Source organism: Gigantopelta aegis, chromosome 6 (genome assembly GCF_016097555.1).
Source record: "Gigantopelta aegis isolate Gae_Host chromosome 6, Gae_host_genome, whole genome shotgun sequence".
NCBI classification, from domain to species: Eukaryota; Metazoa; Mollusca; class Gastropoda; order Neomphalida; family Peltospiridae; genus Gigantopelta; species Gigantopelta aegis.
The window spans coordinates 76,259,517-76,286,931 of NC_054704.1; the positions used below are offsets into that span (position 1 = coordinate 76,259,517).

Here is a 27,415-nt window from a genome sequence, read left to right on the forward strand (position 1 = left end):
AAATGCAGATCTACTGAAAATCTACATTTAATTTCAGTGCCAGACAGTTCAATTTAATAATTAGCACATTAAAAAATAAAAATAATAATAAATAAAAAACTTAATTTATGTCCACGGTGTCACGGTCAGCGCAAAACTGACGTCGCCGACTGGCCAGTGACGTAAAGAATGGCAATTTCGTGCGGAAATGACTGCGCATGTGCATGGCTGTCAAAAGATAATGTGAGGGGCGTGGTTTCCTGTAGTTAACTGGCTACAGTGACTATTATTATGTTGTTCAAGACCTGAAGTGAGATGACAAATTCTAGTCGGGTTCATTGGTTGAAAATTTAATCCCGCAATTTCGGTAACTTCGTGCTGAGTTGGGTTTGTTTTGTTGTTGTTGTTGTTTTGACGCCTGAACAATTTAAACGCGATGGGGGATAAGAACCCAACGCCAAAGATAGAAGACCATTACCTTGGACCCCTTCCGTATTTTGAATCATTAGGGCTTTCATGTGTCAGTCATAACCGACATAAATTTACTATACTAGAAAATGAAATTGAAATCAAGTTGAAAGCGAAGAAGCCAGTCAAGATTACCACGCAAATGATCAATGTCAGCGACGACGGGAAAAACGTGTCCGAATACATTTTCACGCAAAGGAAAGGTGAAATCATCTACTTCATGATTAACTTCCCCGAATGTGGCATTTACAAGTTTGAGGTATATGCTCTGAGCGCAAACGACAAACACAAAGCAATGCATAATGTGTTTGGCTATCTGATCACAGTGGACCAGGCAACAAAAACTGTTCATGAGTTCCCCAAGCAGTACACTCAGTGGGACGACGGCTGCTTCTTGTACAAACCACTCGTCCTCGACTCAACCTCTTATCTCGAAAATGTCGACTTCAAGGTCTACATCCCCAATGCGAAACAGGTGGCGGTCGTTGTTAACTGCAACGAATGGCACCCTTTGGAATTAAAGGGAGAGAACTTCGAGGGCTCGGTTACTCTGAGAAGCACAGACGACAATGTGAGGATAAGTGCTAATTACGATGAGAGTACCACATATGCAACTCTCTTGGAGTACATAATTTCTGATGCGGAAAAGACGGATGACCCATGGCCACTGGTAGAAGGCAACTATCTTGGGTCCCTGGGAAACTTTACTAAATTCGGGTTTGTAACCGACAGTCATAAGACAGAGAAATTTTCTACATCCAAGAATGAATGCGAAATCAAGATGAAAACGAAGAAGGATGTCAGAACCAAAGCGCTGTTAATCGATTGCGCTGACCAATCGAAAGAAATGTCCCATTGCGTTTTCACGCAAAGGAAGGATGACACCATTTTCTACAACATCATCTTCCCCAAATCTGGCTTCTACAAGTTTGAAATATTTGCTCTGCCCGCATCCGATGAAAGTAAGTCTTTGATAAACGTTTTTAATTATTTGATCAAAGCTACCGGAGAGACAAAAGAGGGATATGGCTACCCCAAGCAGTACACCCAGTGGGAAGGCGGCTGCTACCTGTACGAACCACTCGTCCTCAACTCGTCCTCTGATCTCAAAAACGTCAGCTTCAAGGTTCATATCCCCAAAGCGAAAGCGGTGGCGATCATTGTTGACGGCAAAGAATGGCACTATTTGGAATTAAAGGGAGAGAACTTTGAGGGCACGGTTGATCTGGAAGCCTGCCGACACAAAGGGGTCGGGGTCATGTTAGATGCTAACTTTGGAGAAGAGAGTGACACGTATCAAAGGCTCCTGGAGTACAAGATTTAAAGATCGATGCTGCCTTTTGTTTAAAAAGAAAAAGGAAAAAAAAAAAACATTCGTGGCATAAACGTTTGCATACAGCTGTTATATTTTTATTTACGTTAACTTTCTAACTTTTTTTTAATTACTTTTTTTTATCAAGTATTCGGCCTTGTTAGGAATTTCTGAGACTCGCCATATTTGTAATTGTAAGAAATATATATTATTATTATTATTATTATTATTATTATTATTGTTTTAAATAGCAATAAGTATATCTTATAGTTTTCATTACTCGTTGAGGGGCGGGATCTAGTTTAGTCGGCAGAGTGCTTGCTTTAGGAACTTGTATTGTGGGATATATCATTGTCTGACTGGGTGCTTGCGTCCTAATCAGTACTGGTATATCAAAGTCCGTGGCATGTGGGAAAGTGCATATAAACGATCTGATGCTGCTAAGGGGCAAATGTAGCGGGATTTCCTTTAAAGTTTAACAGTCTCTGGTTACCATATTATAACATCATGTACAAATATGAAATACAAGCTCAAACGCACTTTTAAAAAAACGTGTGTCTTCGCTATCAACGGATATCGTCAAAAGTATACGCTCGATTCGTCGCATGTGCCGCCATTTCTCGGCTAAGCACAAACAACAGCCTGTTGTTAGTTTCAGTTAACACGTGCCTTTGCGGATTTGAAATTGTAGGGGTCGTCTCAAAAAATGAAATGAGAAATCTTGCGCTGTACGAAGAACGTTCGGTTCAGGATACGGTACTAGAGTCTTTCGTTAAAACTGGTTTGATCTTGACAACGTATAATACTATTATCGACAATCGTACCTTCCTATTTCAGAATTAATATTTTATAAAGTGTTAGAACTTTCAAAGTTTAGTTTGTATAACACATTGAGCGTGTATATTCAAATAAATATTCTTTCGTATGGAAAGGGTAAAGTTAGTTTGTTTTGTTTAACGATATCAATGTTAGAGCATATTGATTTATTAATCATCGGCTATTGGAAGTCAAATATTTGGTAATTTTGAAATAAAATCTTAGAGAGGAAACGGGTATATGTGAAGGGGGAGGGTATTGGGGGTCAAAACACTTATTTGCCCAAGGTAAACAAAATTGAAATATATTTTCTGGGAGAGCATGACGCCATATAAACTTCGCTCAATACAGTCTGTAACCCTCATTCCCGCTAAAATCACACGCGCCTTGGAAACCCGCTACAGTTTTTTAGCAAGGGATCGTTTATATGCACCATCCCACAGACAGGATATCACATACCATGGCCTTTTATATACCAGTCATGGCGCACTGGCTGGAACGAGCCCGCCGATGGGGATCGATCCTAGACCGACCGCGCAATTAAAACAAAACCCCACCTTTTTAGGTCTAAATAATGAATAGAAATAACATATAGTCTTGATAAATGATACGTAAATCGAATACACCGACATCTTCCTCTCCCCTTAGAGCACATAACTACTGACACTTCCTTAGATGTAACGCGTATGCCAACCTATGACCACTGTTAAAATTTCAAGGCAAATCCCCCACCGACCTCTGGCTATAAATATGTTTTGGAGATATGAGACGACCCCTCAATCAAGACAGTTAAATTTGTTCAAAATCACGTGAGAAGCTCAGCGCCTGCGCAAATCACGTAAAGTTCCAGTTCTACTGGCGTCCCGCAAATTGAAGAAAAACAAAGCTGGCCATTGCGTTTGTAGTTGATCTAGATATTGTAGATAAGCGAGCATTACCAATCTATAGCGATGTGGTGGACCTTATATGTACCAAACAGAACTGGATCATCCATTCTAAATGCTTAAATAATACAAAAATATTCCAGGGACTGCAGCTTTAAGACTTAGAAATTACTCAAAATATGTTTTACTCAAAATATGTTTGACATTCAGTAGCCGATGATTAATACATCAATGTGCTCTAGCTGCATCGTTAAACAAACACACAAAAACAGTTTTTTGTTCGTTGTTTCTATACAACAGGGTGTTGCATCTGTACGGCTTAAAAATAACGCTACTACTAACTATTTTATTTTGTTTCTCAAGTGTAGTTAAGTTCAGTTGACAACATTTCCAAACCTTCATCTATACATCATTAGGCCGCCATATAAATAGGAAGAACTGGCGCGGGTCCAGGGGGAGGGGGTGGTCGATTTTTAAAATTCCCATGGCTCAAGCCTACCAAACAGCTATCATCACAGGCAGGGGTGTGTGTGGGTCGAAACACTTCGCTGCTCAAGAAACATTTCATTTTTCTTAATATATTTTCTGGGGAGGGACCGTGACTCGACTCTCTTATAAACTTCAGTTGACATAATCTAGACCCCTTCCTGCTAGTGTGTCTATTAATATTTATTGATTTCAAAGGTAAGACATATCGAGGGGTTAGTGCCAGAACCACTTGTCTCCTTTCCACTTCAATCTGAGAAAACTGCACTGAAAACTTTGGAATGCACTTAAAAATCGGAAACTTAACTTTTGTTAAATATTTTGCTTTTAGATGCTAGCAGTTATTTGTTTTAGTATAAACCTTAAAAGTTTTGTCTGCTAATAATAATAAATCATGATGTAATTAGATGAAGAACTATTTAATTTATTCTGGCTCCTGGAACTTGAACACAAACAGCTCCAACCAGCATGCCAGAGCAATCTATTTTATAAACAGTTTTTCTTACAGTCCAGCATATGTGACAAATTGTGTGAAATCTCAAGTCAATAATAATGTTATCTTGCAGTGAGTCCACGTGGCATACAGTAAAAGTTTAATTTCGCAGCAGCTCTGAGACACCTAATTGGGTCTGTGTTGTTAATACTTTGAAAATGTATTGGAGGCAGGAAGTAATTGTAAACAATAACAAATTATATTTGGATGGCAGACACTGGGAAGGGTCATGGGTGTTTCCAGCTGTGTTTACAGTAACCTTATCCTACACTGAGATGGTGAATCGGGCTCCCTGATATTGTAGCAGGTTGCTAGAAGCTCTTAACAACTTTAGAAAAACTATTTGTCAAACAAAGCAAAGCCTTAAAACCAGTTATAACAGATATATTTGTTATACTAATTATTACATGAAATGTAAGCTATCATACCAGTTATAACAGATATATTTATTACACTAATTAAACACAAAATGTAAGCTATCAGAGTAAACTGCACCATTTACTGTTGAGCTACTGACTGAATTAATAATCAACCGTTAAGATAAGTTAATACGTTTAATGATTTTTAATACATAATAATTTAACGAAACAAAATGAATACAGGGCCAGTAACTATATTCGGCATTTTTCCTTAAAAAGTTTTCACTCGTTTTAAAATGTCTACGTTTTGACATGTTCTAAAACAAATGTTCTTCAACTTAGCAGTAACCACTTTGTTATAATGACCAGAGATCCCTCATCATTGGAACATCTGAAATGTTACAATTAGACCGGCCTCGGTGGCGTCGTGGCAGGCCATCGGTCTACAGGCTGGTAGGTACTGGGTTCGGATCCCAGTCGAGGCATGGGATTTTTAATCCAGATACCGACTCCAAACCTGAGTGAGTGCTCCGCAAGGCTCAATGGGTAGGTGTAAACCACTTGCACCGACCAGTGATCCATAACTGGTTCAACAAAGGCCATGGTTTGTGCTATCCTGCCTGTGGGAAGCGCAAATAAAAGATCCCTTGCTGCCAATCGGAAGAGTAGCCCATGTAATGGCGACAGCGGGTTTCCTCTCAAAATCTGTGTGGTCCTTAACCATATGTCTGACGCCATATAACCGTAAATAAAAATGTGTCGAGTGCGTTATAAAACATTTCTTTCTTTTGTTACAATTATTCCAGTTAATGTAGTAATATCTAGATATTTTAGCCCAGAAAATATGAATGTGCATATATTTCAACTACTACAATGAACTATATGTATTATTAGTATGCATATTTATTTTATTTCATTTATATAAAGGGGTCGCTTCTTCTAACCAATTATTATAATATGAACTACCATGAAGGGACTCTGATTTAAAGAAAAATACTTGACCTTTATCTACTAATTCATGTTCAACTATATGTCAAATATTATATAATCTATAAAATATACAATGACTAGAAAAGTTACAATCCTGTGATGATGCCTTTAAAATATATAAACTAATTTCCCTCTATGACCGGCCTCGGTGGCGTCGTGGTTAGGCCATCGGGCAACAGGCTGGTAGGTACTGGGTTCCGATCCCAGTCAAGGCATGGGATTTTTAATCCAGATACTGACTCCAAACCCTGAGTGTGTGCTCCGCAAGGCTCAATGGGTAGGTGTAAACCACTTGCACCGACCAGTGATCCATAACTGGTTCAACAAAAGCCATGGTTTGTGCTATTCTGCCTGTGGAAAACGCAAATAAAAGATCGCTTGCTGCTAATCGAAAAGAGTAGCCCATGAAGTGGCGACAGCGGGTTTCCTCTCAAAATCTGTGTGGTCCTTAACCATATGTCTGACGCCATATAACCGTAAATAAAATGTGTTGAGTGCGTCGTTAAATAAAACATTCTTTCTTTCTTTTTGTCCCTCTATGCTAAGTAAATTAAAATATTTTATTGCGTATGGTCATAAAACATTTATCATCTTTGGGCCGGCATCCTTATTACAATAAACAATTCCCAGGCATTTTTATTTTAAATTGCAACCTAAATTTATTTTTTACATAATATTCAAATTGTCTACAAAATACAGACATAGCTAAATCATAATTTTTAACTAAGGTTGTTGCATATGGGAGCCATGTTTAAAAAAAAAAAAAAAAAAAAAAAAGGAATTTTATATTTAATGACACACTCAACTCAACTACAGGTATGAGGTGTCAGACACGTGGTTAATGACCACAAATATATTTTAGAGAGGAAACTATGGGCAACTATTTTTTTTATTAGCACCAAGGGATCTTTAATATATGCATCATCCCACAGATAGGATAGTACATATCATGGTCTGTAACACAGTTGTGAAGCACTGGCTGGAACGAGAAATAGTCCAATGATTCCACTAACAGGGATCGATCCTAGACTGACCGTACACCAAGCCAGCACTTTACTACTGGGCTGCGTCCTGACCCTGACAAATTAATTTAATTATATTTTTTTTCTCTAATACACATAGTAACAACTTTCCTATTTAACTAGTTTCTCTGTCTCTGTTCAGTTAATATTTTCTTAACTGCGTGTTTCTTCTGTAGAACTAAATGAACTCTGCAATCACTTGTGATTAAACTATTTACATAACCGGCATTTATTCACCAACTATTATCCTGTTCAATTATTTAGACCCAAAGTTTTTTGCAAATGTTACGTTTATTTCCTATTCGATATAGGTTTTCTTTGCATTTACATGAAAACAAACCCAAACCCCGACAGGTTTTATATACAAATCATCATATAAAATGCACGAAGTTGACTTAATGCCACGTTTTAAAAATCTCTGTATCTTTTGAATGCACGTTATTTCTCCTATAAACAACTACGGTCATTTGCATATCAAAACATTGGGATCTGAGGCTACGTGAAGGCCATTATAGCGTGTTTCACTAAATCAAGGTTATTATTGTTTTGCAGTGTGTAACAGCATTGTCTAATCTTTCCGTTAAACATAGATGTAAACAAACAGAACATGTAACCCTTTCTTGTAGGTGCATTATATTTAATAAATTTAGCTAATGTATTATGTATTTTTATTTTATTATATCAATTATATATTAGCATACCATACCTAACCTAACACAACTGAGGTGTAGCACAGTAATAAACACAAATCACCTCACACACCACAGGAATGTGCTTTCCAAATTTATAAATAAATTTAATGCAGGGCCGGACCCAGAAGACCAGGGGGGGGGGGGGGGAGAGATAAAATGTCAAAGGCCACCAACATCAAATAATAATAAAAATGTTATTTAATTTGCCTCTAAATTGTGAACTCATACATATATATATATATATATATATATATATATATATATATATATATATTTATATATGGTATTTAGGGTGGTGCTAGGGGCTGGGGTTTGGGGGTTGGGTGTTACATTTGTAATGCGAAAAACCAAAGGGCTATTGTTCGGACTCGTATGGGTTCAACCACTTTTTCATCCCGCGGACACAGCCCTGAATGTTCAAAATACGATAGCATTGCTTGGTCAATAACATCATTATTTCGATCTATGACTGCACGTGCTATTGTAGCAATGTGTAAAATACAAGTTAGGTAGGGTATATAAATTCATTGAAACTGTATTAGTCGACATTCTTGTTATTGTTATTTGAGGAAAAATATGGGTAAATCGAAAAACACTTCAGTTGATGTAAAATCGTGTATTAAGAACGTTTTCGATTATTTTGAAGATGAATATCAGCGCGGTAGACCTAGGTATGCAATCTAATTAAAATTAGCTCCACTATTACATGTGGATCTAAAAACAGCCAGTTGGAGCTCATGTCCACCAATCAAAACCTTACTTGCAGAATCCTGCCAGTGATTTAAAACTAACAACACTGCGTAGTCCCCAATGTCCAGGTAACATTTCGTCTGTAAATAATAATTTAAATATTGACCAATCATACTTCGCCTTTTATAACGTTATTTGGGAGCATACAAATTCTAAAAATATCGGGCGAGTCTATTTTAGTGGCCGCAGTACAGCGAACCATACCAATACGTACGGGGTGGGTTATCAGTTTTCAATTTTACATTAAAAATTATTTATTTATTTATAAAATTAAAAAAAAAAAATCAGTCTTCAGTTTTACATTACAAATTATTTATTTTATAAAATAAAACATGTTTTAAGGCATTCGTAATTCACACGAACCATGTCGTATACCCTCAGGATAATTCGGAATGTTTTCAAATTATTTTTAAATCACTGGCAGGATTCTGCAAGTAAGGTTTTGATTGGTGGACATGAGCTCCAACTGGCTGTCTTTAGATCCACATGTAATAGTGGAGCTAATTTTAATTAGATTGCCTAGGTATGCTTCTTATCGAATTGTCGATCGAGTTGCCGCTGCACTTAAAGTTTCGGTTTCAACAGTAAAAAGAACTGTGAAAAATCTAAGCTCTACGAATCCAAGCACAGAAATCACTGTTAAAAAACCCAACCGAGAACTCATCGATTTATTTGATAACGATGTTATTAGACGACGAGTATACAGATTTTATAGAGAGGGCGAATTACCTACATTACATAAGATTAACGTGGCTTTAAGGGAGGAATGTGGAATCAACATATCCATATCAACTTTACGAAGAACACTCCATGACCTCGATTTTAAATACCAACATATGTCTACAACCGGAAAAGTGATTTTTGAGGACGCCAATATATCAGACAGGAGACTGTCCTATCTCCATGAAATATCCAGTTTACGAGAACAGGGGTATTTAATAGTGTATCAAGATGAGACCTGGGTGGATGTCAACCACACAACATCCCACCACTGGACAGATATCCACCCGGGCATAAGTACCGCCAATCACCTGCCGAAATCAGACGCTGTTGATCGAGTTCCTAAACTCTGTTCGGTGACTGGGAAGGGAAAAAGACTTATTATTTGTCATGCTGGCTGTGATAAATATGGATTGATAGATGGCTGTGAATTGATCTTTGAGGCTAAAAAAACAGACGGAGACTATCATGGTGAGATGAATCATGAAAATTTCATCAAATGGTTTGAAGAACAACTTATGCCTTCTCTACCAGAACCTTCTGTTATCGTTATGGATAACGCAAGCTACCACAACAAATTAACTGAGAATACACGATGTCCTGCACTAAACGCTAAAAAGGAAGAAATTCAGTCGTGGTTACGAAACAAAAATATACCTTTTGAGAGTAACATGACAAAGCCAGTTCTTTATGAACTTGTGAAAAGTAACAAATGTGCAAAGTAATTTGTTACTGATGATATTGCTGAACGCCATGGGCACTTGTGTCTAAGACTGCCGCCAAGACATTCTGAACTCAATCCGATAGAACTGATCTGGAGTCAAGTCAAAGGGCACATAGCTCGTCATAATGATGGTAAAATGACCACGGTGCGGAGAGAACTTGCACATGCATCGAACTCTGTCACACCTACACACTTCTCTGACGCAGTTAAACATGTAATAAAGATCGAAGAAGATTTTAGAAAACAAAATAGTTTTATAAGAAATAAAATACCCCCTGTGATAGTCCCCGTTAACGAAGATAGTGATGAAGAAATGAGTTCGTCGACTGATTAAGTTATTTCTCCATACCCATCAGGAGTATTACTTTAATGTATGCATGAACTCTTTAACACCAAAAACAATTTATTTCCATATCATTCACTATCAAACAACCTAACAACCTATAAACTAATCGACTAGAAATGCATATAGACTACACATACATACGAGACAAATGTTTATTTAACGACACACTCAACGCATTTGATATACGTTTATGTGGCGTCAGACAAAACGGTTAAGGAGCATTATGACAGTGAGAAAGAAACTCGCTACCGCCACATGGGCCACTGTTTCCGATAAGCAATTTTGATAAGCAATAAGGGACGTTTTATATGCACCATCCCATAGACAGGATAGCACATACCACAGCCTTTATACATCAGTTGTGGTGCACAGGCTGGAACTAGACACAACCCAATGGGTCCACCATGTGGGATCGATCAGTCGACCTACCATGAGCGAACGCTTTACCTCTGAGCTACGTCCCGCTCCATATACAAAAGAAGCCTTAAGTGGGGTTGGGGTTGTGCAGAGGGTCACACCTCCACCAATCGCATGCATACCATATTCTTCTCTCTCTCTCCCTATAACCATATAACCATATATTAAAATATGTTGAGTGCGTCGTTACATAAATGACGTCTCTCTCTCTCTCTCTCTCTCTCTCTCTCTCTCTCTCTCTCTCTCTCAGCGCGCGCGCTTGTGTATTCCACAATATAATTATAATATTTGATACATATTTTTTTTTCAAACTGAGGTTTTGTCACTTGAACTCCCCACCTGAATCCGCGTCTGCTTCATGTTTACAGATATTTTCTTAAATATAGGTCATACTACGATTTGTGCGGATAGGACGATAGAACCGAACATTAGTTTGAAACGCACTATAGAATGATGCTTTTGATATGCAAATGACCTTAGTTATTTATAGGAGAAATAACGTGCATTCAAAAGACACAGAGATTTTTAAAAAGTGGAATTAAGTCAACTTCGTGCATTTTATATGATGATTTGTATATAAAAACTGTCGGGATTTGGGTTTGTTTTCATGTAAATGCAAAGAAAACAAATATCGAATAGGAAATAAACGTAACATTTGCAAAAAACTTTGGGTCTAAATAATTGAACAGGATAATAGTTAACAACACACACATTTTACTACATTCCAGATGTCTAAGAACTAAACACTTCCCCCCCCCCCCCCCCCCCCCCCCCCCCCCCCCCCCTCAATTACATTGTAATATAGTTGTAAGGTGTCATTGAAAATGGACATCAAGTCGAATAAACACATCAGTTACCACCGACTGTGAGGAAAACCGCTTCGACTCTGAATATCATCTTCACGCCTATATTTAGCTGCTCGGTTATGTGTATCCGATAACAGACCGGCCTCGGTGGTATCGAGGTTAACCCATCGGACATAAGGCTGGTAGGTACAGGGTTCGGTACCGGCTCCAATCCAGAGCGAGTTTTAACGACTCAATGGGTAGATGTAAGACCACTACACCCTCTTTTCTTTCACTAATCATTAACAACTAACCCACTGTCCTGGACAGACAGCCCGTATAGCCGAGGTGTGTGCCCAGAACAGCGTGCTTGAACCTTGATTGGATATGAGCACAAAGACCGTGGTATGTGCTATTTTGTCTGGGAATGAAAAGAACACACGCAAATCTACTTTTTAAGGGTATTTACCCGTGCCATTGTCAGAAAACCTTGTTTCATTACATTGTAACTTTATACAAATGTGTTACAGATTTGTATATTAACGAAACGTAGTTTCCATTTTCACGGGTTGAAACAGGTCTGCGACTTTAGGTCTCACTACACAGATCACTTCCGGGTGAGAGTTCATTGATCACGTCCACTATAGTTCCTAATTGTGACAAGTTATGGTTCACATATTCACTTCTAGGAAATGGTGACTAATTAAAACAATATGTATGTATAATGGTAAGCCTTCTGGCTGTATTTTGCCCATGCTATTTTGTAATATTGTGCATTGACCTTTTGGGACATGAGTGTATATAGTAAGAGACAGCCGGAGTGAATCGGTTAATGAACCACCTGTTCGGACCGGTATTACAGCCAGATGCGGTCATATAGCAAAAAACTGAGACGGAAATGTTCTCAATTTTGGAGTGAAAATAAATGCTTATATAATGTATGTTCGCAATGGTGTATGTAGAACCCGTTCTATTGGCAATCTTCATTTGAAGTTGGGCAAGTTAACATGGGTTTCAATGGCAGATGACATCTGTGTAGTAAGGCCTTAAATTCATATTATTCATTGTACGTGCAAAGCGGGTTCTGTATTTCTGTACTATCGTCAGCACAAAGTGCAGATCGAACGAAATTTTAAATTCAAATTCTGGGACAGGTGGTTCAGTTTAATCATTTAGCAGTCATATTCCATACACATTAAAGGGGGGTGGGGGGTTACTGAATCCATGTCTGACGTCGGGATCAGCGAACAACTGACTAAGTCGACTGTAGAGTGACGTAATGAAGGACTATTGCGTGAATATGACTGCGCATGTGCGTGGATGTCAATGGATAATGCGAGGGGCGTGGTTTCTTGACAGGTGTGGGTGTGGGTGTGTAAGTGTCAGTCGTGGTACAAAGCGGTTGACTCACGAAAATCATGGCTCAGGCTAAGGAATATCCCTTGGTTGAACATTTAATCGGGTAACTCCTGGAAACTTCGTGTTCTATTTATTGTTCTGAGTTTCATTTTCAACAGTGTGCTCAGGTAACTGCACTTAATAATTTAAACGTGATGGCGCTTAGCTCGTGGGTTGCGCTAGAAAACGAAAGGACTGCGTTGCCTTATAACAGATCTCTACGGATAGACGACTTCGATCTTGGAGCCCTTGAAAACTTTAGTAAATTCGGGCTTTCTTGTTACAGCCATATGCATGAGAAATTTTGTATACCCGAAAATGAATGCATAATCAAGTTGAAAACGACGGAGGATGTAAGAATTACTACACAGTTAACCAATTACAATGATCGACTGAAAAACCTGTCCGAATATGTTTTCATGCAGAGGGATGATGACATCATCTCCTTCATTATTAACTTCCCGGCTTCTGGCTATTACAAGTTTGAGATATATGCTCTGCCGGCAGACGCCGAACATAAGACCCTGCCAAACGTTTTTAATTATTTCATCAAAGTGGACCATGCGACAACAGCTGCACACGTCTACCCCAAGCAATATGCTCATTGGCAAGGCGGCTGCTATCTGTACGAACCACTCGTCCTCGACTCGACCTCTGATCTTCAAAATGCCAATTTCAAGGTCCACATCCCCAATGCTACAAAGGCGGCGATCGTTGTTGAACATAATGGAAAGGTTTGGCACCATTTGCAGTTAAAGGGACGGGACTTTGGGGGCTCGGTTGCTCTGGATCATTATGGAAATGAAGACGTCAAGGTGATGTTAAATGCTAATTATGGGGAGAGTGACACATATGCAACGCTCCTGGAGTACACGATTTTTAATACATCACCAATAGAAGACGAAAAGAAAGTTGTGGCGTATGACTCATGGCCACGGATAGAAGGCCACTATATTGGAGCCCTTGAAAACTTTAGTAAATTCGGGCTTTCGTGTGACAGCCATCAGCAAGAGCTATTTTCTGTACCCGACAATGAATGCGAAATCAGTCTGAAAACGATGGAGGATGTTAAAGTTACCGTGCAGTTAATCGATTGCAATGACCAATCGAAAAACCTGTCCGATTACGTTTTCACACAGAGGAAGGGTGACACCATCTCCTTTATCATCAACTTTCCCGAACCTGGCTTCTTCCAGTTTGAAATATTTGCTCTGCCCGCATCCGATGAAGAGAAGACGCTGCTTAACGTTTTTAATTATTTGATCAAAGTGGACCAGGCGACAAAAGCAGCAAATATCTTCCCCAAGCAGTATGCTCAGTGGAAAGGTTGCTGCTACCTGTACGAACCACTCGTCCTCGACTCATCCTCTAATCTCCAAAACGTCAATTTCAAGGTCAACATCCCCAAAGCTAAAAAGGCGGCGATCGTTGTTGACGGCACGAATTGGCGCCATTTAGAATTAAGGGAAGAGAACTTCGAGGGCTCTGTTGATCTGGAAAAGGGTGTCACGGTCACGTTAAATGCTAATTACGGGGTCACTGACGCTTATGCACCTCTACTGGAGTACACGATTTAAAGCTTGGCCCGTTTTGTTTTTGGTTTTCTTTTTTGTTGTTTGTTTGTTGTTGTTGTTTCTTGGGGGGGGGGGTTGGGGGGAGGGTTCTTTTTTGTTATTGTTTGGGTTTTGTTTTAATAAAACGAAAATAAAACAAATCGTAGGAACGTTTGCATACTATTGTATTGTTTTTGAACAAAACATTTTTAACGATAATTGTCTACTAACATTATTTTATAGTTATTGTGTCTATTAAGTATTCGGCTTTACAAGTAAAGGTAAGAAATTTGTATTTGATTATTTTTGGCTAATCCTGGGGGGGGGGGGGGGGTGGGGGGAGAAGAGGTATTCGGGTTTTAAAAATGTTTTGTCTTTTTAAAAAATGTCTGTTGTTTTTGTTTCTGTGTTTTGACAGAACCACCGTAAACAGAACCACTGCAGGCTTGCGTGCAGGAATTTTAGCGGGGAGGTGGGTGACTGAAGCGATCAAAAGTTTATATGGAGTCGAGACATGCTACTCCGGAAAATGTATCGTTAAAAAACCCCAGAAAAGTAAATTTGCTTTAGCACGAGTTTGAGCACGCGCTAGCACCGCCAGCAGAACATTGTCGTTTTTGCTTAATGCACAATAAATCGAAAATGAAGCCATGTTTATCCGTTTACTAGTACGTAGCTCGAGTAACCTCTAGCCCTCCCCTTGTTGATATTGTGTATGAGGCTTCTAGTACTTTGATAATACAATGTCGTGTCAATGAAATTTAAGTCCTAGTAGTTCCCAGACCTCATTAATTTACATCTAATTTACAACGTAAAAATACCGCTTGTGCCCTCTCCTTAAGAGAAAGTGCCCCATCCACCCACCTTTCGCTCCAACAGGTCTGTGATATTTATCCAATAAAGTCGTAACACTTTATAAAGCCTGTTTATGTCTTACATGCGTGTAAGACATAAATTTAAGGGTCAGACGATATTTTCGACATTATTTTCTGAATGTCAATTATATTAGCTAGACCATAATGTCACGCATGGTATTGTTCCATTTTGACGAAAGTGGGTCTAAGCAACCCATAAATGAATTAAAATCCACTGTCATTGACACTGTCGACTAGTTCTAATGGCGAAAACATGCTTACATTTGCACGTAAATTAGGGCGAAAGCGAAAGGTCTGCTAAGTGCCCATAATTTGCTTTTTCACAAAGCGCTTCATTTGCACGCTTTGCATGTGTATTCCATGTTCCCAATGCTGAATTTCCGTATAATTGGAGCTTGTGTTCGTGTACGGTGCATACTCCAAATTCGACAATGGTACAACGTCAACTGACTATCGAAGATCGAGGAAGGGCTATTGCTTGGCTTCAGGATGGCAATACGCAAAGAAATGTTGCTCTGAGACTTGGTGTCAGTCAGAGTGTCGTTGGCCGACTGTGGCAACGGTACCAAGCAACGAATTCTGTTCGAAATCGTCCACGTTCGGGAAGACCCCGAAGCACTACAAATAGAGAGGACCGCTACATCACCAATATGGCTCTACTTTAACGCACAACCACTGCACGCCGATTACGTGACAATCTGCGGACTGCGACTGGAACTCGAGTGTCTGATCAAACCATACGCAATCGTCTGAGAGCCAATAATCTACGCTGCCGTCGCCAGGCTGTTCGACCACCACTCCTACCACGTCACAGAACGGCCAGACGTCACTGGTGCACGCTTCATCTGCGGTGGCAACGTGTTCAGTGGGGTCGAGTGATGTCCAGGTTTAGTCTCCAGTTCAACGACGGTCGGGTTCGTGTCTACAGACGTCCTGGGGAGCGCTTCGCTGACGTTAACGTTAGACAACGTCACCGGTTCGGTGGTGGCAGCGTCATGGTGTGGGGCGGCATCTCTATCCACTACAGGACCCCCCTCTATGTGGTGGATGGCAATCTGAATGGAATCCGCTATCTGAATGAGATTATCCGGCCGTTGGTTCTCCCAGGCCTTCAGCAGATTGGCGTCGGGGCAGTTCTGCAGGATGACAATGCCAGACCCCACCGCGCAGGGTGGTAACGGACTTTCTCAGACAACAAGGTATCGCCAGGATGGATTGGCCAGCATATTCGCTTGACTTGGCCCCAATAGAGAACGCCTGGGACGAATTAGGCAGGAGAGTTCGGGATAACCATACCCCTCCGGCCAACCTTCATGATCTGGGTCAACTTCTTATGGCAGAGTGGCAGGCCATTCCCCAAGAGTTCTTCAGACGTCTGATCAACAGCATGAGACAACGATGTATCGAGTGTATTCGCGCCAGGGGTGGATTCACACACTATTAAACGAATGTTCTAATGTGTAAAATCCATGTTTGACAACCTTCAACTTTGACAGCATGTCATGTGACTTTCTTGTATACAGTGACGTTTATTTGTGTTTTTTTGTAAATATGGAACAATAAATTAAATTTTTGGTGTAGTTTACATCATCAATCTAATACACTCATATTCTTTTGAGTAGTATATATTTACAATGCTTAAATACATGCGTATAAAAAAAAAAAAAAACAGGCTTCGTAAATTAGTCCCTTAATATGGTCGCATCGTTCTTATTTGTGCAGGCTTCTGCGAACCATCTTTGGATATAGGCACGTCCGTTACATACTCCTACATTCATTCCGATCAGCCAATATTGCACCTTAGAAGTCGTTAATGGGTCCTACAACTATTCAGTGATTAAACATCAGGACAAGATTTCTAATACGTAGAGAAATAAATTGTAGTCGGCCGGGGGCCTCACCGATGGCACTTTTTGGGTAACAAAAACATTATTAGAGGGGTAAATATTAGAGGGGGACCCGGGAGTGGTCTTAGCGTTACTGGTAAAAATATATATAAATAAAATTCAAGGTTTTTTGCCCCTTACATTTTTGCTATGCATATAGTCAGCCAGGACCGGGACGTAGCCCAGTGATAAAGCGTTCGCTTGATGCGCGGTAGGTCTGGGATCAATCCTCGTTGGTGGGCCTATTGGGATATTTCTCGCTCCAGCCAGTGCACCACAACTGATACATCAAAGGTCGTGGTATGTGCTATAATGTCTATGGGATGGTGCATATAAAATATTCCTTGCTACTAATAAAAAAATGTAGCGGGTTTCCTTTCTAAGACTATGTCAAATTACCAAATGTTTGACATCCAATAGCCAATGATTAATAAATCAATGTGCTCTAGCGGTGTCGTTAAACAAAACAAACTTTATAGTCAGCCATCGTTAGTGGAGGCTATATACACGGGCATTGTATAGATAGCCATTTTGTATATATAAACATCAAGCCATCCTAAGCCAGATGTATGGCATATTTGGCATAATAATGAATTTGACAGGCATGCTATGCCTACTATACCCTAGCCCGAGGACGTAGCCCAGTGGTAAAGCGCTCGCTCGATGCGCGGTCGGTCTGGGATCGATCCCCGTCGGTGGGCCCATTGGGCTATTTCTCGTTCCAGCCAGTGCACGACGACTGGCGTATCAAAGGCCGTGGTGTGTGCTACCCTGTCTGTGGGATGGTGCATATAAAAGATCCCTTGCTGCTAATTGAAAAGAATAGCCCGTGAAGTGGCAACAGCGGGTTTCCTTTCTCAGTCTGTGTGGTCCTTAACCATATGTCTGACGCCATATAACCGTAATTAAAATGTGTTCAGTGCGTCGTTAAATAAAACATTTCTTTCTTCGTATAACCGTCCAAATATCCAAATTGTTTTGACACAGGCCCTGGTAGAAGCAGTTATTTGTGAATCTTCAGCTGAGGTTTATGCATGGTTAGCCCCTGGCATCCTAAATAAACCCTTATGGTTTAAAAATAAAGAAAGGTACGGGTATTTTTCGTCTCAAGGAAATTACAAAAAGGGTCATAATTTTAAAGCAATGTAATTAAAATTAGCTCCACTATTACATGTGGATCTAACAGTATCCCGTTGGATCTCATGTCCAGTTGACCTTTCATTCGACCAATCAAAACCTTACTTGCAAAATCATGCCAGTGATTTGAAAAGAATTTAAAAACATTCGGGATTATGCCGACGGTGTACGAAATGATTCGAGTGATTTACTAAGTATGCCGGAAACTAATTTCAATATAAAATTTTATATAAAATTCTTTTCAAGACAAAAAAAAAGCCGTGATGGTATAGTCATAAAATCTGTTTATACTAGTATACAATTCACTGCACTTTTTCCCTTTTTTTAATGTTGTAATAGACCAACAAGTTCGCCTACTGCATAAATTGTCGACCGATATTTTTAGAATTTATATGCTCCTGAATAACGTTATAAAAGGCGAAGTGTAATTTGTCGATATTTAAATTGTTATTTATAGATGAAATGTCACCTTTTCATGGGAGTCCACGCTATGCTGTTAGATCTACTGGCGAGACCAGTAGAGCTAATTTTAATCAAATTGATTTTAAAGAAGATTCATTTTAAATATTTTGAGTTCAATTGTTGGGTTACATTCCAAAATGTGTCCCCAAAACTGTATGATTTTGTGTGCATATTTGACAATGTTCACACCCATACAAACCACACCCAAGCGGGACATACTCCTCCGGAAAACGTAAATTTGATCAAGCGGGGGAGGGGGGGGGGGGGGGGTGTTGTCAAGCACATTTAAATAATAATAATAATAAATTCTTCTAAATATCTATGAAGTTTTAGTCAGCACACAACTGACGTAAAGTGAGCCGATTTCGTGTTGTAGTGACTGCGCATGTGCGTCGCTGTCAAGCGATAATGCAAGGGGCGTGGTTTCCTGTTAGACGTGCGTGTCAGTCATAGTACAAAGTAATTAACTCACCAAAGCCACGATGCAACTAGACTTACTGGTATTACATAGCTCAAGACCTCAGGAGATGACAAATTTCATGAAGTCTAACAAATGTCAACTGTTTGAACATCTAATCACGCAACTCCGGTAAACGTTATGCTGTGTTATTGTTTTGACGCTTCAGTTTCCACTGAACAATTTTAACGCGATGGCGCGTAGATCATGGGAACACGTAGATAGCCACTATATTGGAGCCCTTGAAAACTTTAGTAAATTCGGGCTTTCGTGTGACAGCCATAAGCATGAGAAATTTTTTTTAATGAGGAATCAATGTCAAATCAGATTAAAAGCAACGAAAAATGTCAAAATTGCTGCCAAATTAATCGGTTACCGCGATGAATCGAAACACCTGTCCGAATATGTTTTCACGCACAGGAAGGGTGACACCATTTTTTTCATGATCAACTTCCCTGAAACTGACTTGTACAAGTTTGAGATATTTGCTCTGCCGGCATCCTCCGAAAGTAAGACACTGGTTAACGTTTTTAATTATTTGATCACAGTGGAGCATGCGACAAAAACTGCACACGTCTTCCCCAAGCAGAATGCTGACTGGCAAGGCCACTGCTACTTGTACGAACCACTCTTCCTCGACTCAACCTGTGATCTCAAAAACGTCTACTTCAAGGTCCACATCCCCAACGCGAAAAAGGCGGCGATCGTTGTTGAACATCATGGCAAGGACTGGAACCATTTGGAATTAAAGGGAAAGGACTTTGAGGGCTCGGTTGCTCTTGATCATTACGGAAACAAAGACGTTACGGTGATGTTAGATGCTAATTATGAGGAGAATGACACATATGTAACGCTTCTGGAGTACACGCTTTTCAATAAAGACGAAAGGAACGCGTTGGCACATGAGTCATGGTCACGGATAGAAGGCCACTATCTTGGAGCCCTTGAAAACTTCAGTAAATTCGGACTTTCATGTGACAACCATAAGCAAGAGAGATTTTCTGTACCCGATAATAAATGCGAAATCAGGATAAAAACGACGGAGGATGTCAAAATTGAGACGCATTTAATAGATTGCCGTGACCAATCGAAAAAGCTTACCAATTACGTTTTCTTTCAAAGGAAGGGTGGCATCATCTTCTTTATGATCAATTTTCCTTCTTCTGGCATCTTTCAGTTTGAAATATTTGCTTTGCCCGCATCCAGTGAAGATAAGACACTGCTTAACGTTTTTAATTATTTGATCAGAGTGGACCAGGCGACAAATGCTGCACATGCCTTCCCAAAGCAGTATAATCTTTGGAAAGACAGCGGCTGCTACTTGTACAAACCACTCACCCTCGACTCATCCTCTGATCTCAGAAGCGTCATCTTCAAGGTTCACGTTCCTAATGCTACGAAGGCGGCGATCATTGTTGACGGCAATATAATGCAGCATTTAGAATTTAGAGGGGAGAACTTCGAGGGCTTGCTTCTTCTGGATTCCCACATAAAAAAAAGTGGAAAGATCTTGTTAAGTGCTAATTACGGGGACAGTAGCAAATATACAACACTATTGGAGTACACGATATAAGGTACATGCTTCAAAATAAAACGCACAGAAAAAAAACAATCACATAAATGTTTGGAATCCGTTATACTATTTTAGAATAAAACATTATTTGTTGCCTTTTTATTAACGTTAATTGCTTACTAACATTATTTTATAATGTTATCGAAGTCGTTAATTGGCATTATCCTACAACGCTAATGCCATATAACCGTAAATAAAATGTGCTGAGTGCATCGTTAAATAAAACATTTCCTATCCTACAACTGTTCAGTGAATAAACATCTGGACAAGATTTCTAATACATAGGAAAATGCATTGTAGTCGGCCGGGGACTGCACCGATGGCACATTTGGTAAGAAAAACATTACGTAAATATTAGAGGGGGCCCGAGAGTGGTCTTAGCGTTACTTGTAAAAAAAAAAAAAAAAAAGAGAAAAAAAAAAGAACATAAGCAGGATCAAAATTGCCATCGGTGAAAAATTCTTGAAGTTCGAGCCCTCTTAGTTTGTGTACTGTCCGTAGTCAGTGTGTATTTAAATTTTCTTTCAGCTAATCTGTCTCAGCAGCAGTTTTTGTGTGTTGTAGGGGGTTTTCAGTACTGCATGGGCAATATTACGCTTTTCATATAGATGTCCATGGAAAATGTACACGAAAGGGTCCGATAGATAGATATTCAATCAACCATAACCCCCCTCCCCAACCCGTTCAGACCACGCTACGGTAAAGCCATTATATCAGGCCTCGGACCACAATTAATTTCGCTATATGTTTCTATATAGCCTTAGTGGCTATAACATTTTTATTAATATCAGCAGGCCCATGAAGTTTTGTATGTACCTTTGCCTGCATGGGAGACACATACCCTGAAAAGGACAACCCCTGTTGTCCAGCTCTTTCTCACAGCATTTTGGTTTAAACAGACACACCCTCTAAAACAAGCCGGAGTACACCCATTTTACACAAAAAGTACTACTTTTGCATGGGCCGGAATTACCACAAACAAGTCTTCAATGTCGACAAGTTACACATGTTTACAAACTACATGCTATTCCCTGCCACTTCAGTCAAACAGTTGCCACTTCATAGCTGTCTGCCATGAAATAATCACAGTCAAACAGCAGACTACTTGCGCGGTCAAATTTCCGGATTTTGGACAACCAAATGGGAAGATAACTGTAATCTGAGGCCACGTCCCTGTACTGATCATACTTAATATGTATTCCTCCTGTTCCAGATGGTTCGGTATATCGGTAATGTCAATGGATCAATCAAATACTTTACCGCATATATACAGTGGACTCTGTCCAAACCGGCATTCTGTGTAAACCGGCACAGTTTAAAAGTCCCGTCCAGCTTCCCTTAATTGATTAGGAATAAAATTGTCTACACCGGATGTATATAGTCAGCCAGGGGCAGGACGTAGTCCAGTGATGAAGCATTCACTTGATGCGCGGTCGGTCTGGGATCGATCCCCGTCGGTGGGTCCATTGGGATATTTCTTGCTCCAGCTAGTGCACCAAAGTAAAGTTTGTTTTATTTAACGACGCCGCTAGAGCGCATTGATTTTTTATCTTATCATCGGCTATTGGACGTCAAAGATATGGTCATTCTGACGCTGTTTTTTAGAGGAAACCCGCTGTCGCCACATAGGCTACTCTTTTACGACAGGCAGCAAGGGATCTTTTATTTGCGCTTCCCACAGGCAGGATAGCACAAACCATGGCCTTTGCTGAACCAGTTATGGATCACTGGTCGGTGCAAGTGGTTTACACCTATCCATTAAGCCTTGCGAAGCACTCACTCAGGGTTTGGAGTCGGTATCTGGATTAAAAATCCCATGCCTCGACTGGGATCCGAACCCAGTACCTACCAGCCTGTAGACCGATGGCCTGCCACGACGCCACCGAGGCCGGTAGCTAGTGCACCACGACTGGAACATCAAAGGCCGTTGTATGTGTTGTCCTGTCTATGGGATGGTGCATATAAAAGATCCCTTGCTAATAATGGAAAACTAGCGGGTTTCCTCTCTAAGACTTTATATCCAAATTACCAAATGTTTGACATCCAATAGCCCATGATTAATAAATCAATGTGCTCTAGTGGTGTCGTTAAACAAAACAAACTTTATAGTCGGCTATCATTAGTGGAGCCTATATACATCGACATCGTATACATAGCCACTTCGTATGTTATAAACATCTTACTAGTTCACAGTAGGCTATTTTTCAAAAATGTAACAATTCATATCCTAAGCCACATGTAATAACCCATGGGAATATGGCATTTTTGGCATAATACTAAATTTTACAGGCATGCTATACATACTATACTTTAGCCCAAGACGTCTGTCGATATAACCGTCCAAATATCCGTCTAGCTCTCGAACGGTAGAGTAACCATATCCCGATGTTTAGGTTTTTCCGCGTACGATTAACCGTAAGTTTACCTGTACATGTAAAGGCCTAACTAGTCGGAATTGTCGCCGTTTAGAATGCTTCTGTTACTAAAATAAATTAATGTATAAGCTTATTATCGTTCAGTTTTAATTTAAAAAAATTTAATAACTTATTTTCATTGTCTTTGTTTCGGTTTACTCTAGGCCTACTTCGCAGAGGATGATCAAGCGTTGTCATATCGTTTTGACACAGGTCCTGGTAGAAGCAGTTATTTGTGAATTTTCAGCCGAGATTTATGCATGCCATCCACTGGCATCCTAAATAACCCCTTATGGTTTAAAAATAAAGAAAGATACAGGTATTTTTCGTCTCAAGGAAATTACAAAAAGGGTCATAATCTTAAAGAAGACTCATTTTAATTATTTTGAGTTAAATTGTTGGGTTACATTTCAAAATGTGTCCCAAAAACTGCATGATTTTGTGTGCATATATGACAATGTTCACACCCATACAAACCGCACCCAAGCGGGAGTTGGCGGATATGACTCATGTATTTATGAAAACTTTGTTCGTCAAACCTTACAACAAAAAGCTAATTTGAATAAAGGTTTAGCTATTCAACTTTTCACAAACTCAGCTTGTTTGAAAATGACCCAAACTGGTCGCGCCCGACTTTTGACACAAGTGAAACACGGTGCATGAATACCGAGCCTCATTACAGCCAAACAGTTCAAATGTACTCCTGGTAAAAAAAAAAAAAAAATTAGTGGAATTTTATAAAATAAATCCTTGGCTATCACTAAGCTTAAGAATATACAATGTACTTCATATTACAAATAATTAGCATTCAAACATGGGTCTAAGCAAAAACAACAAGTGAACACTTCGCGACGGGTACACAAGAGAGCTAACTGTATACTACTACCACAGCAGTTATTCAGGAATTGCCCGTCACGTGATTCAAATATAATACGTCACACGTCTGCTGTAAATCCCCTTTATTTTATTCGGATCTATGGACTGTCGCCATAATTAAATTGGAATATTTTTTCATTCTAGCCAGTACACCACGTCTGGTATATCAAAGGCCGTGGTACGTGCTATCCTGTCTGGAATGGTGTATATAAAAGATCCATTGCTACTAATGGAACAAATGTAGCGGGTTTCATCGCCAAGACCGTATATCAAAAATACCAAAATAGCCGATGATTAATAAATAAATGTGATAGAGTGGTGTCGTTAAACAAAGCAAACTAACTTTTTTGTTCGATCATTAATTAGGTCAACGATGCGTGTTTGAATGCCTTTAAGGAGAACCGACAGTAAGCCCGATTTTATAAAAAGATCATTTTGAATGCTTCATAGCACTTTCAAACATGAAATAAATGATTTTAATGTTTAATATGTTTATCAGAAGCGATTGATACTGAAACACTCGTTTATGGGCTCAACCAGTGCCCCAGGACTGGTGTACTTAATGTCGTGGAATGTGTTGTCGTGCTGCTAATTAAAACATTCAGTGAGTTTTTTCTGAAGATTACCCGTCACATTTACCAAATGTTTGACATCCGATAGCCGATGATTAATTAATCGATGTGCTATAGTGGTGTCGTTCAACAAAACAAAATTTATCTTTAAAACATTGCTTGAAATTTTTCTCGTTGAATTCTGAATTGTCAGATATTAATATCAGTGTCTCTGGGGCATGTTTTTTTAACTACTAGTATGTCACAATGTGGCAGTATTGTTGTAGGCGCGTGTGCAGGATTTTTAGTAGTTGACGGGGGGTAGGTGGTGGGTCTAGACTGGCGTCGCTGAGAAACGTTTTAATTGGGGTCGAGATATGCTCCTCCGGAAAATGCAATGAAAAAACGCAAATGTGATTAAGCAGGAGGTGTTGTCAAGCACATTTAAATAAAAACAAAAAGAAATTCTTCTAAATGTCTTAGAACTTTCAGTCAGCAAACAACAATACTGACGTAAAGTGGCGCGATTTCGCGTTGTAGAGACTGCGCATGTGCGTCGTTGTCAAGCGATAATGCGAGGGGCGTGGTTTCCTGTTAGACATACGTGTCAGTCATAGTACAAAGTAATGTAGTATTTGTTTTGACGCTTCAGTTTGCACTGAACAATTTTAACGCGATGGCGAGTAGCTCATGGCAACACGTAGAAGTCCACAATATTGGAGCCCTTGAAAACTTTAGTAAATTCGGGTTTTCGTGTGACAGCCATAAGCATGAGAAATTTTCTTTAATTAAGAATGAATGCCAAATCAGGCTGAAAGCAACGAAGAATGTCAAAATTGCTGCAAAATTAATCGGTTACCGTGACGAATCGAAACAACTGTCCAAATATGTTTTCACACAGAGGAAGGATGACACCATTTTCTTCATGATCAACTTCCCTGAAACTGACCTATACAAGTTAGAGATATTTGCTCTGCCGGCATCCTCCGAAAATAAGACACTGGTTAACGTTTTTAATTATTTGATCAAAGTTGAGCATGCGACAAAAACTGCACACGTCTTTCCCAAGCAGTATGCTGATTGGCAAGGCGACTGCTACTTGTACGAACCACTCGTCCTCGACTCAACCTGTAATCTCAAAAAGGTCCACTTCAAGGTAAACATTCCCAACGCGAAAAAGGCGGCGATCGTTGTTGAACACCAGGGCAAGGACTGGCACCATTTGGAATTAAAGGGAAAGGACTTTGAGGGTTCGGTTGCTCTTGATCATTACGGAAGCAAAGACGTGAAGGTGATGTTAGATGCTAATTATGAGGAGAATGACACATATGTAACGCTTCTGGAGTATACGCTTTTCAATAAAGGCGAAAGGAACGAGTTGGCGCATGAGTCATGGCCACGGATAGAAGGCCACTATATTGGAGCTCTTGAAAACTTCAGTAAATTCGGACTTTCATGTGACAGCCATAAGCAAGAGAGATTTTCTGTACCCGATAATAAATGTGAAATCAGGATAAAAACAACGGAGGATGTCAAAATTGGGACGCATTTAATCGATTGCCGTGACCAATCGAAAAAGCTTTCCAATTACGTTTTATTTCAGAGGAAAGGTGACACCATTTTCTTTAAGATCAACTTTCCTGCATCTGGCTTCTTCCAGTTTGAAATATTTGCTTTGCCCGCATCCAATGAAGATAAGACACTGCTTAATGTTTTTAATTATTTGATCAAAGTGGACCAGGCGACAAATCCTGCACATGCCTTCCCCAAACAGTACAGTCTTTGGAACGAAAGCGGCTGCTACCTGTACGAACCACTCATCCTCAACGCATCCTCTGACCTCAGAAGCGTCATCTTCAAGGTTCACATTCCTAATGCTACGAAGGCGGCGGTCATTGTTGACGGCAATATAATGCACCATTTAGAATTAAGAGGGGAGAACTTCGAGGGCTTGCTTCATCTGGATTCCCACAGAAACGAAGATGGAAAGATCTCGTTAAGTGCTAATTATGGGGACAGTAGCAAATATTCAACACTACTGGAGTACAGGATATAAGGTACATGCTTCAAAATAAAACGCACAGAAAAAAGAATCGCATAAACGTTTGCAAACCGTTATACCATTTCAGGTCCAAACAATTGTTGTCTTTTTATTAACGTTAATTGTTTGCTGGAACTATTTTATAATGTTATCAAGTATTCTGCTTTGCGAGGAATTTAAAAAACTCGAAGTAACTGTTAAGGTAAGAAATGTGTGTTTTATTGTGCTTTGCTAAGTGAGAAAGTTAATATGCATGTGAAGGGTTCATGGGAATAACCTGTGATGTTACATTTTTGGTAAGGCAATATTTTTTAAACTTTAAAGTTATAACTGTGCAATCGTAGAATATTTATACCTAAGAAAGCATAATTTAACAACTTTTAATGGCCTACCATAATAATTGTAAGTTTTTAATTTAATATAATTGTCATCTTGACATACACGACCATTACTGAGTATCTGTTTGGACATCATAACTTATTCACTTGGACCCTTCATGTATTTAGCATCAGTAAATATTCAAATAATGAAAAAATATAGATCAAAATTAAATATGCCTCGGAGCCCCATTTCCAAGACTAGTTTTAAAACGACTGAAAATCTAATTTAAAATGTCCCAGGCAGGGTTCCACCTAGTGTCCGGCAAATGGAAGCCATCATGTCTCGCATTGGTTTAATTTGGGAGTCTGCCTCAGATCAGTTATCTTTCCATTTGGTTGACCAAAATCCGGAAATTTATCCGCACATGTAGTCAGCTGTTTGACCGATTATTTCATTGCAGACAGCTTTGAACTGACAACTGTTAGACAAGTGACAACTGTAGTTTGTAAACATGTGTAACATGTTGACATAGAAGACTTTTTTGTGGTAATTCCGGCTCATGCAAAAATAGTTATTTTTGTGTAAAATGGGTGTACTCTGGCCAGGTTTAGTATGTGTTTTTGTTTAA

General features: G+C 39.5%; 2 protein-coding genes across 2 annotated transcripts; both read left to right on the forward strand.

Annotated features, from left to right (window-relative positions):
- The first annotated feature begins 217 nt into the window (after positions 1–217).
- Positions 218–1,979, forward strand: LOC121374228. Its single transcript, XM_041501225.1, has one exon. The coding sequence runs from the start codon at positions 416–418 to the stop codon at positions 1,769–1,771; it is 1,356 nt and encodes a 451-aa protein (XP_041357159.1). The 5' UTR covers positions 218–415; the 3' UTR covers positions 1,772–1,979.
- Positions 1,980–12,796: 10,817 nt separating this feature from the next.
- LOC121374732 lies at positions 12,797–14,218 on the forward strand. Its single transcript, XM_041501839.1, has one exon. It carries the CDS (start codon positions 12,797–12,799, stop codon positions 14,216–14,218), a length of 1,422 nt encoding a protein of 473 aa, XP_041357773.1.
- The last annotated feature ends 13,197 nt before the right edge of the window (positions 14,219–27,415 follow it).

Excerpts from the sequence above, each read along its gene's own strand:
- LOC121374228 (XM_041501225.1), top strand. The coding sequence starts at position 416 with ATGGGGGATAAGAACCCAACGCCAAAGATAGAAGACCATTACCTTGGA.
- LOC121374732 (XM_041501839.1), top strand. The coding sequence starts at position 12,797 with ATGGCGCTTAGCTCGTGGGTTGCGCTAGAAAACGAAAGGACTGCGTTG.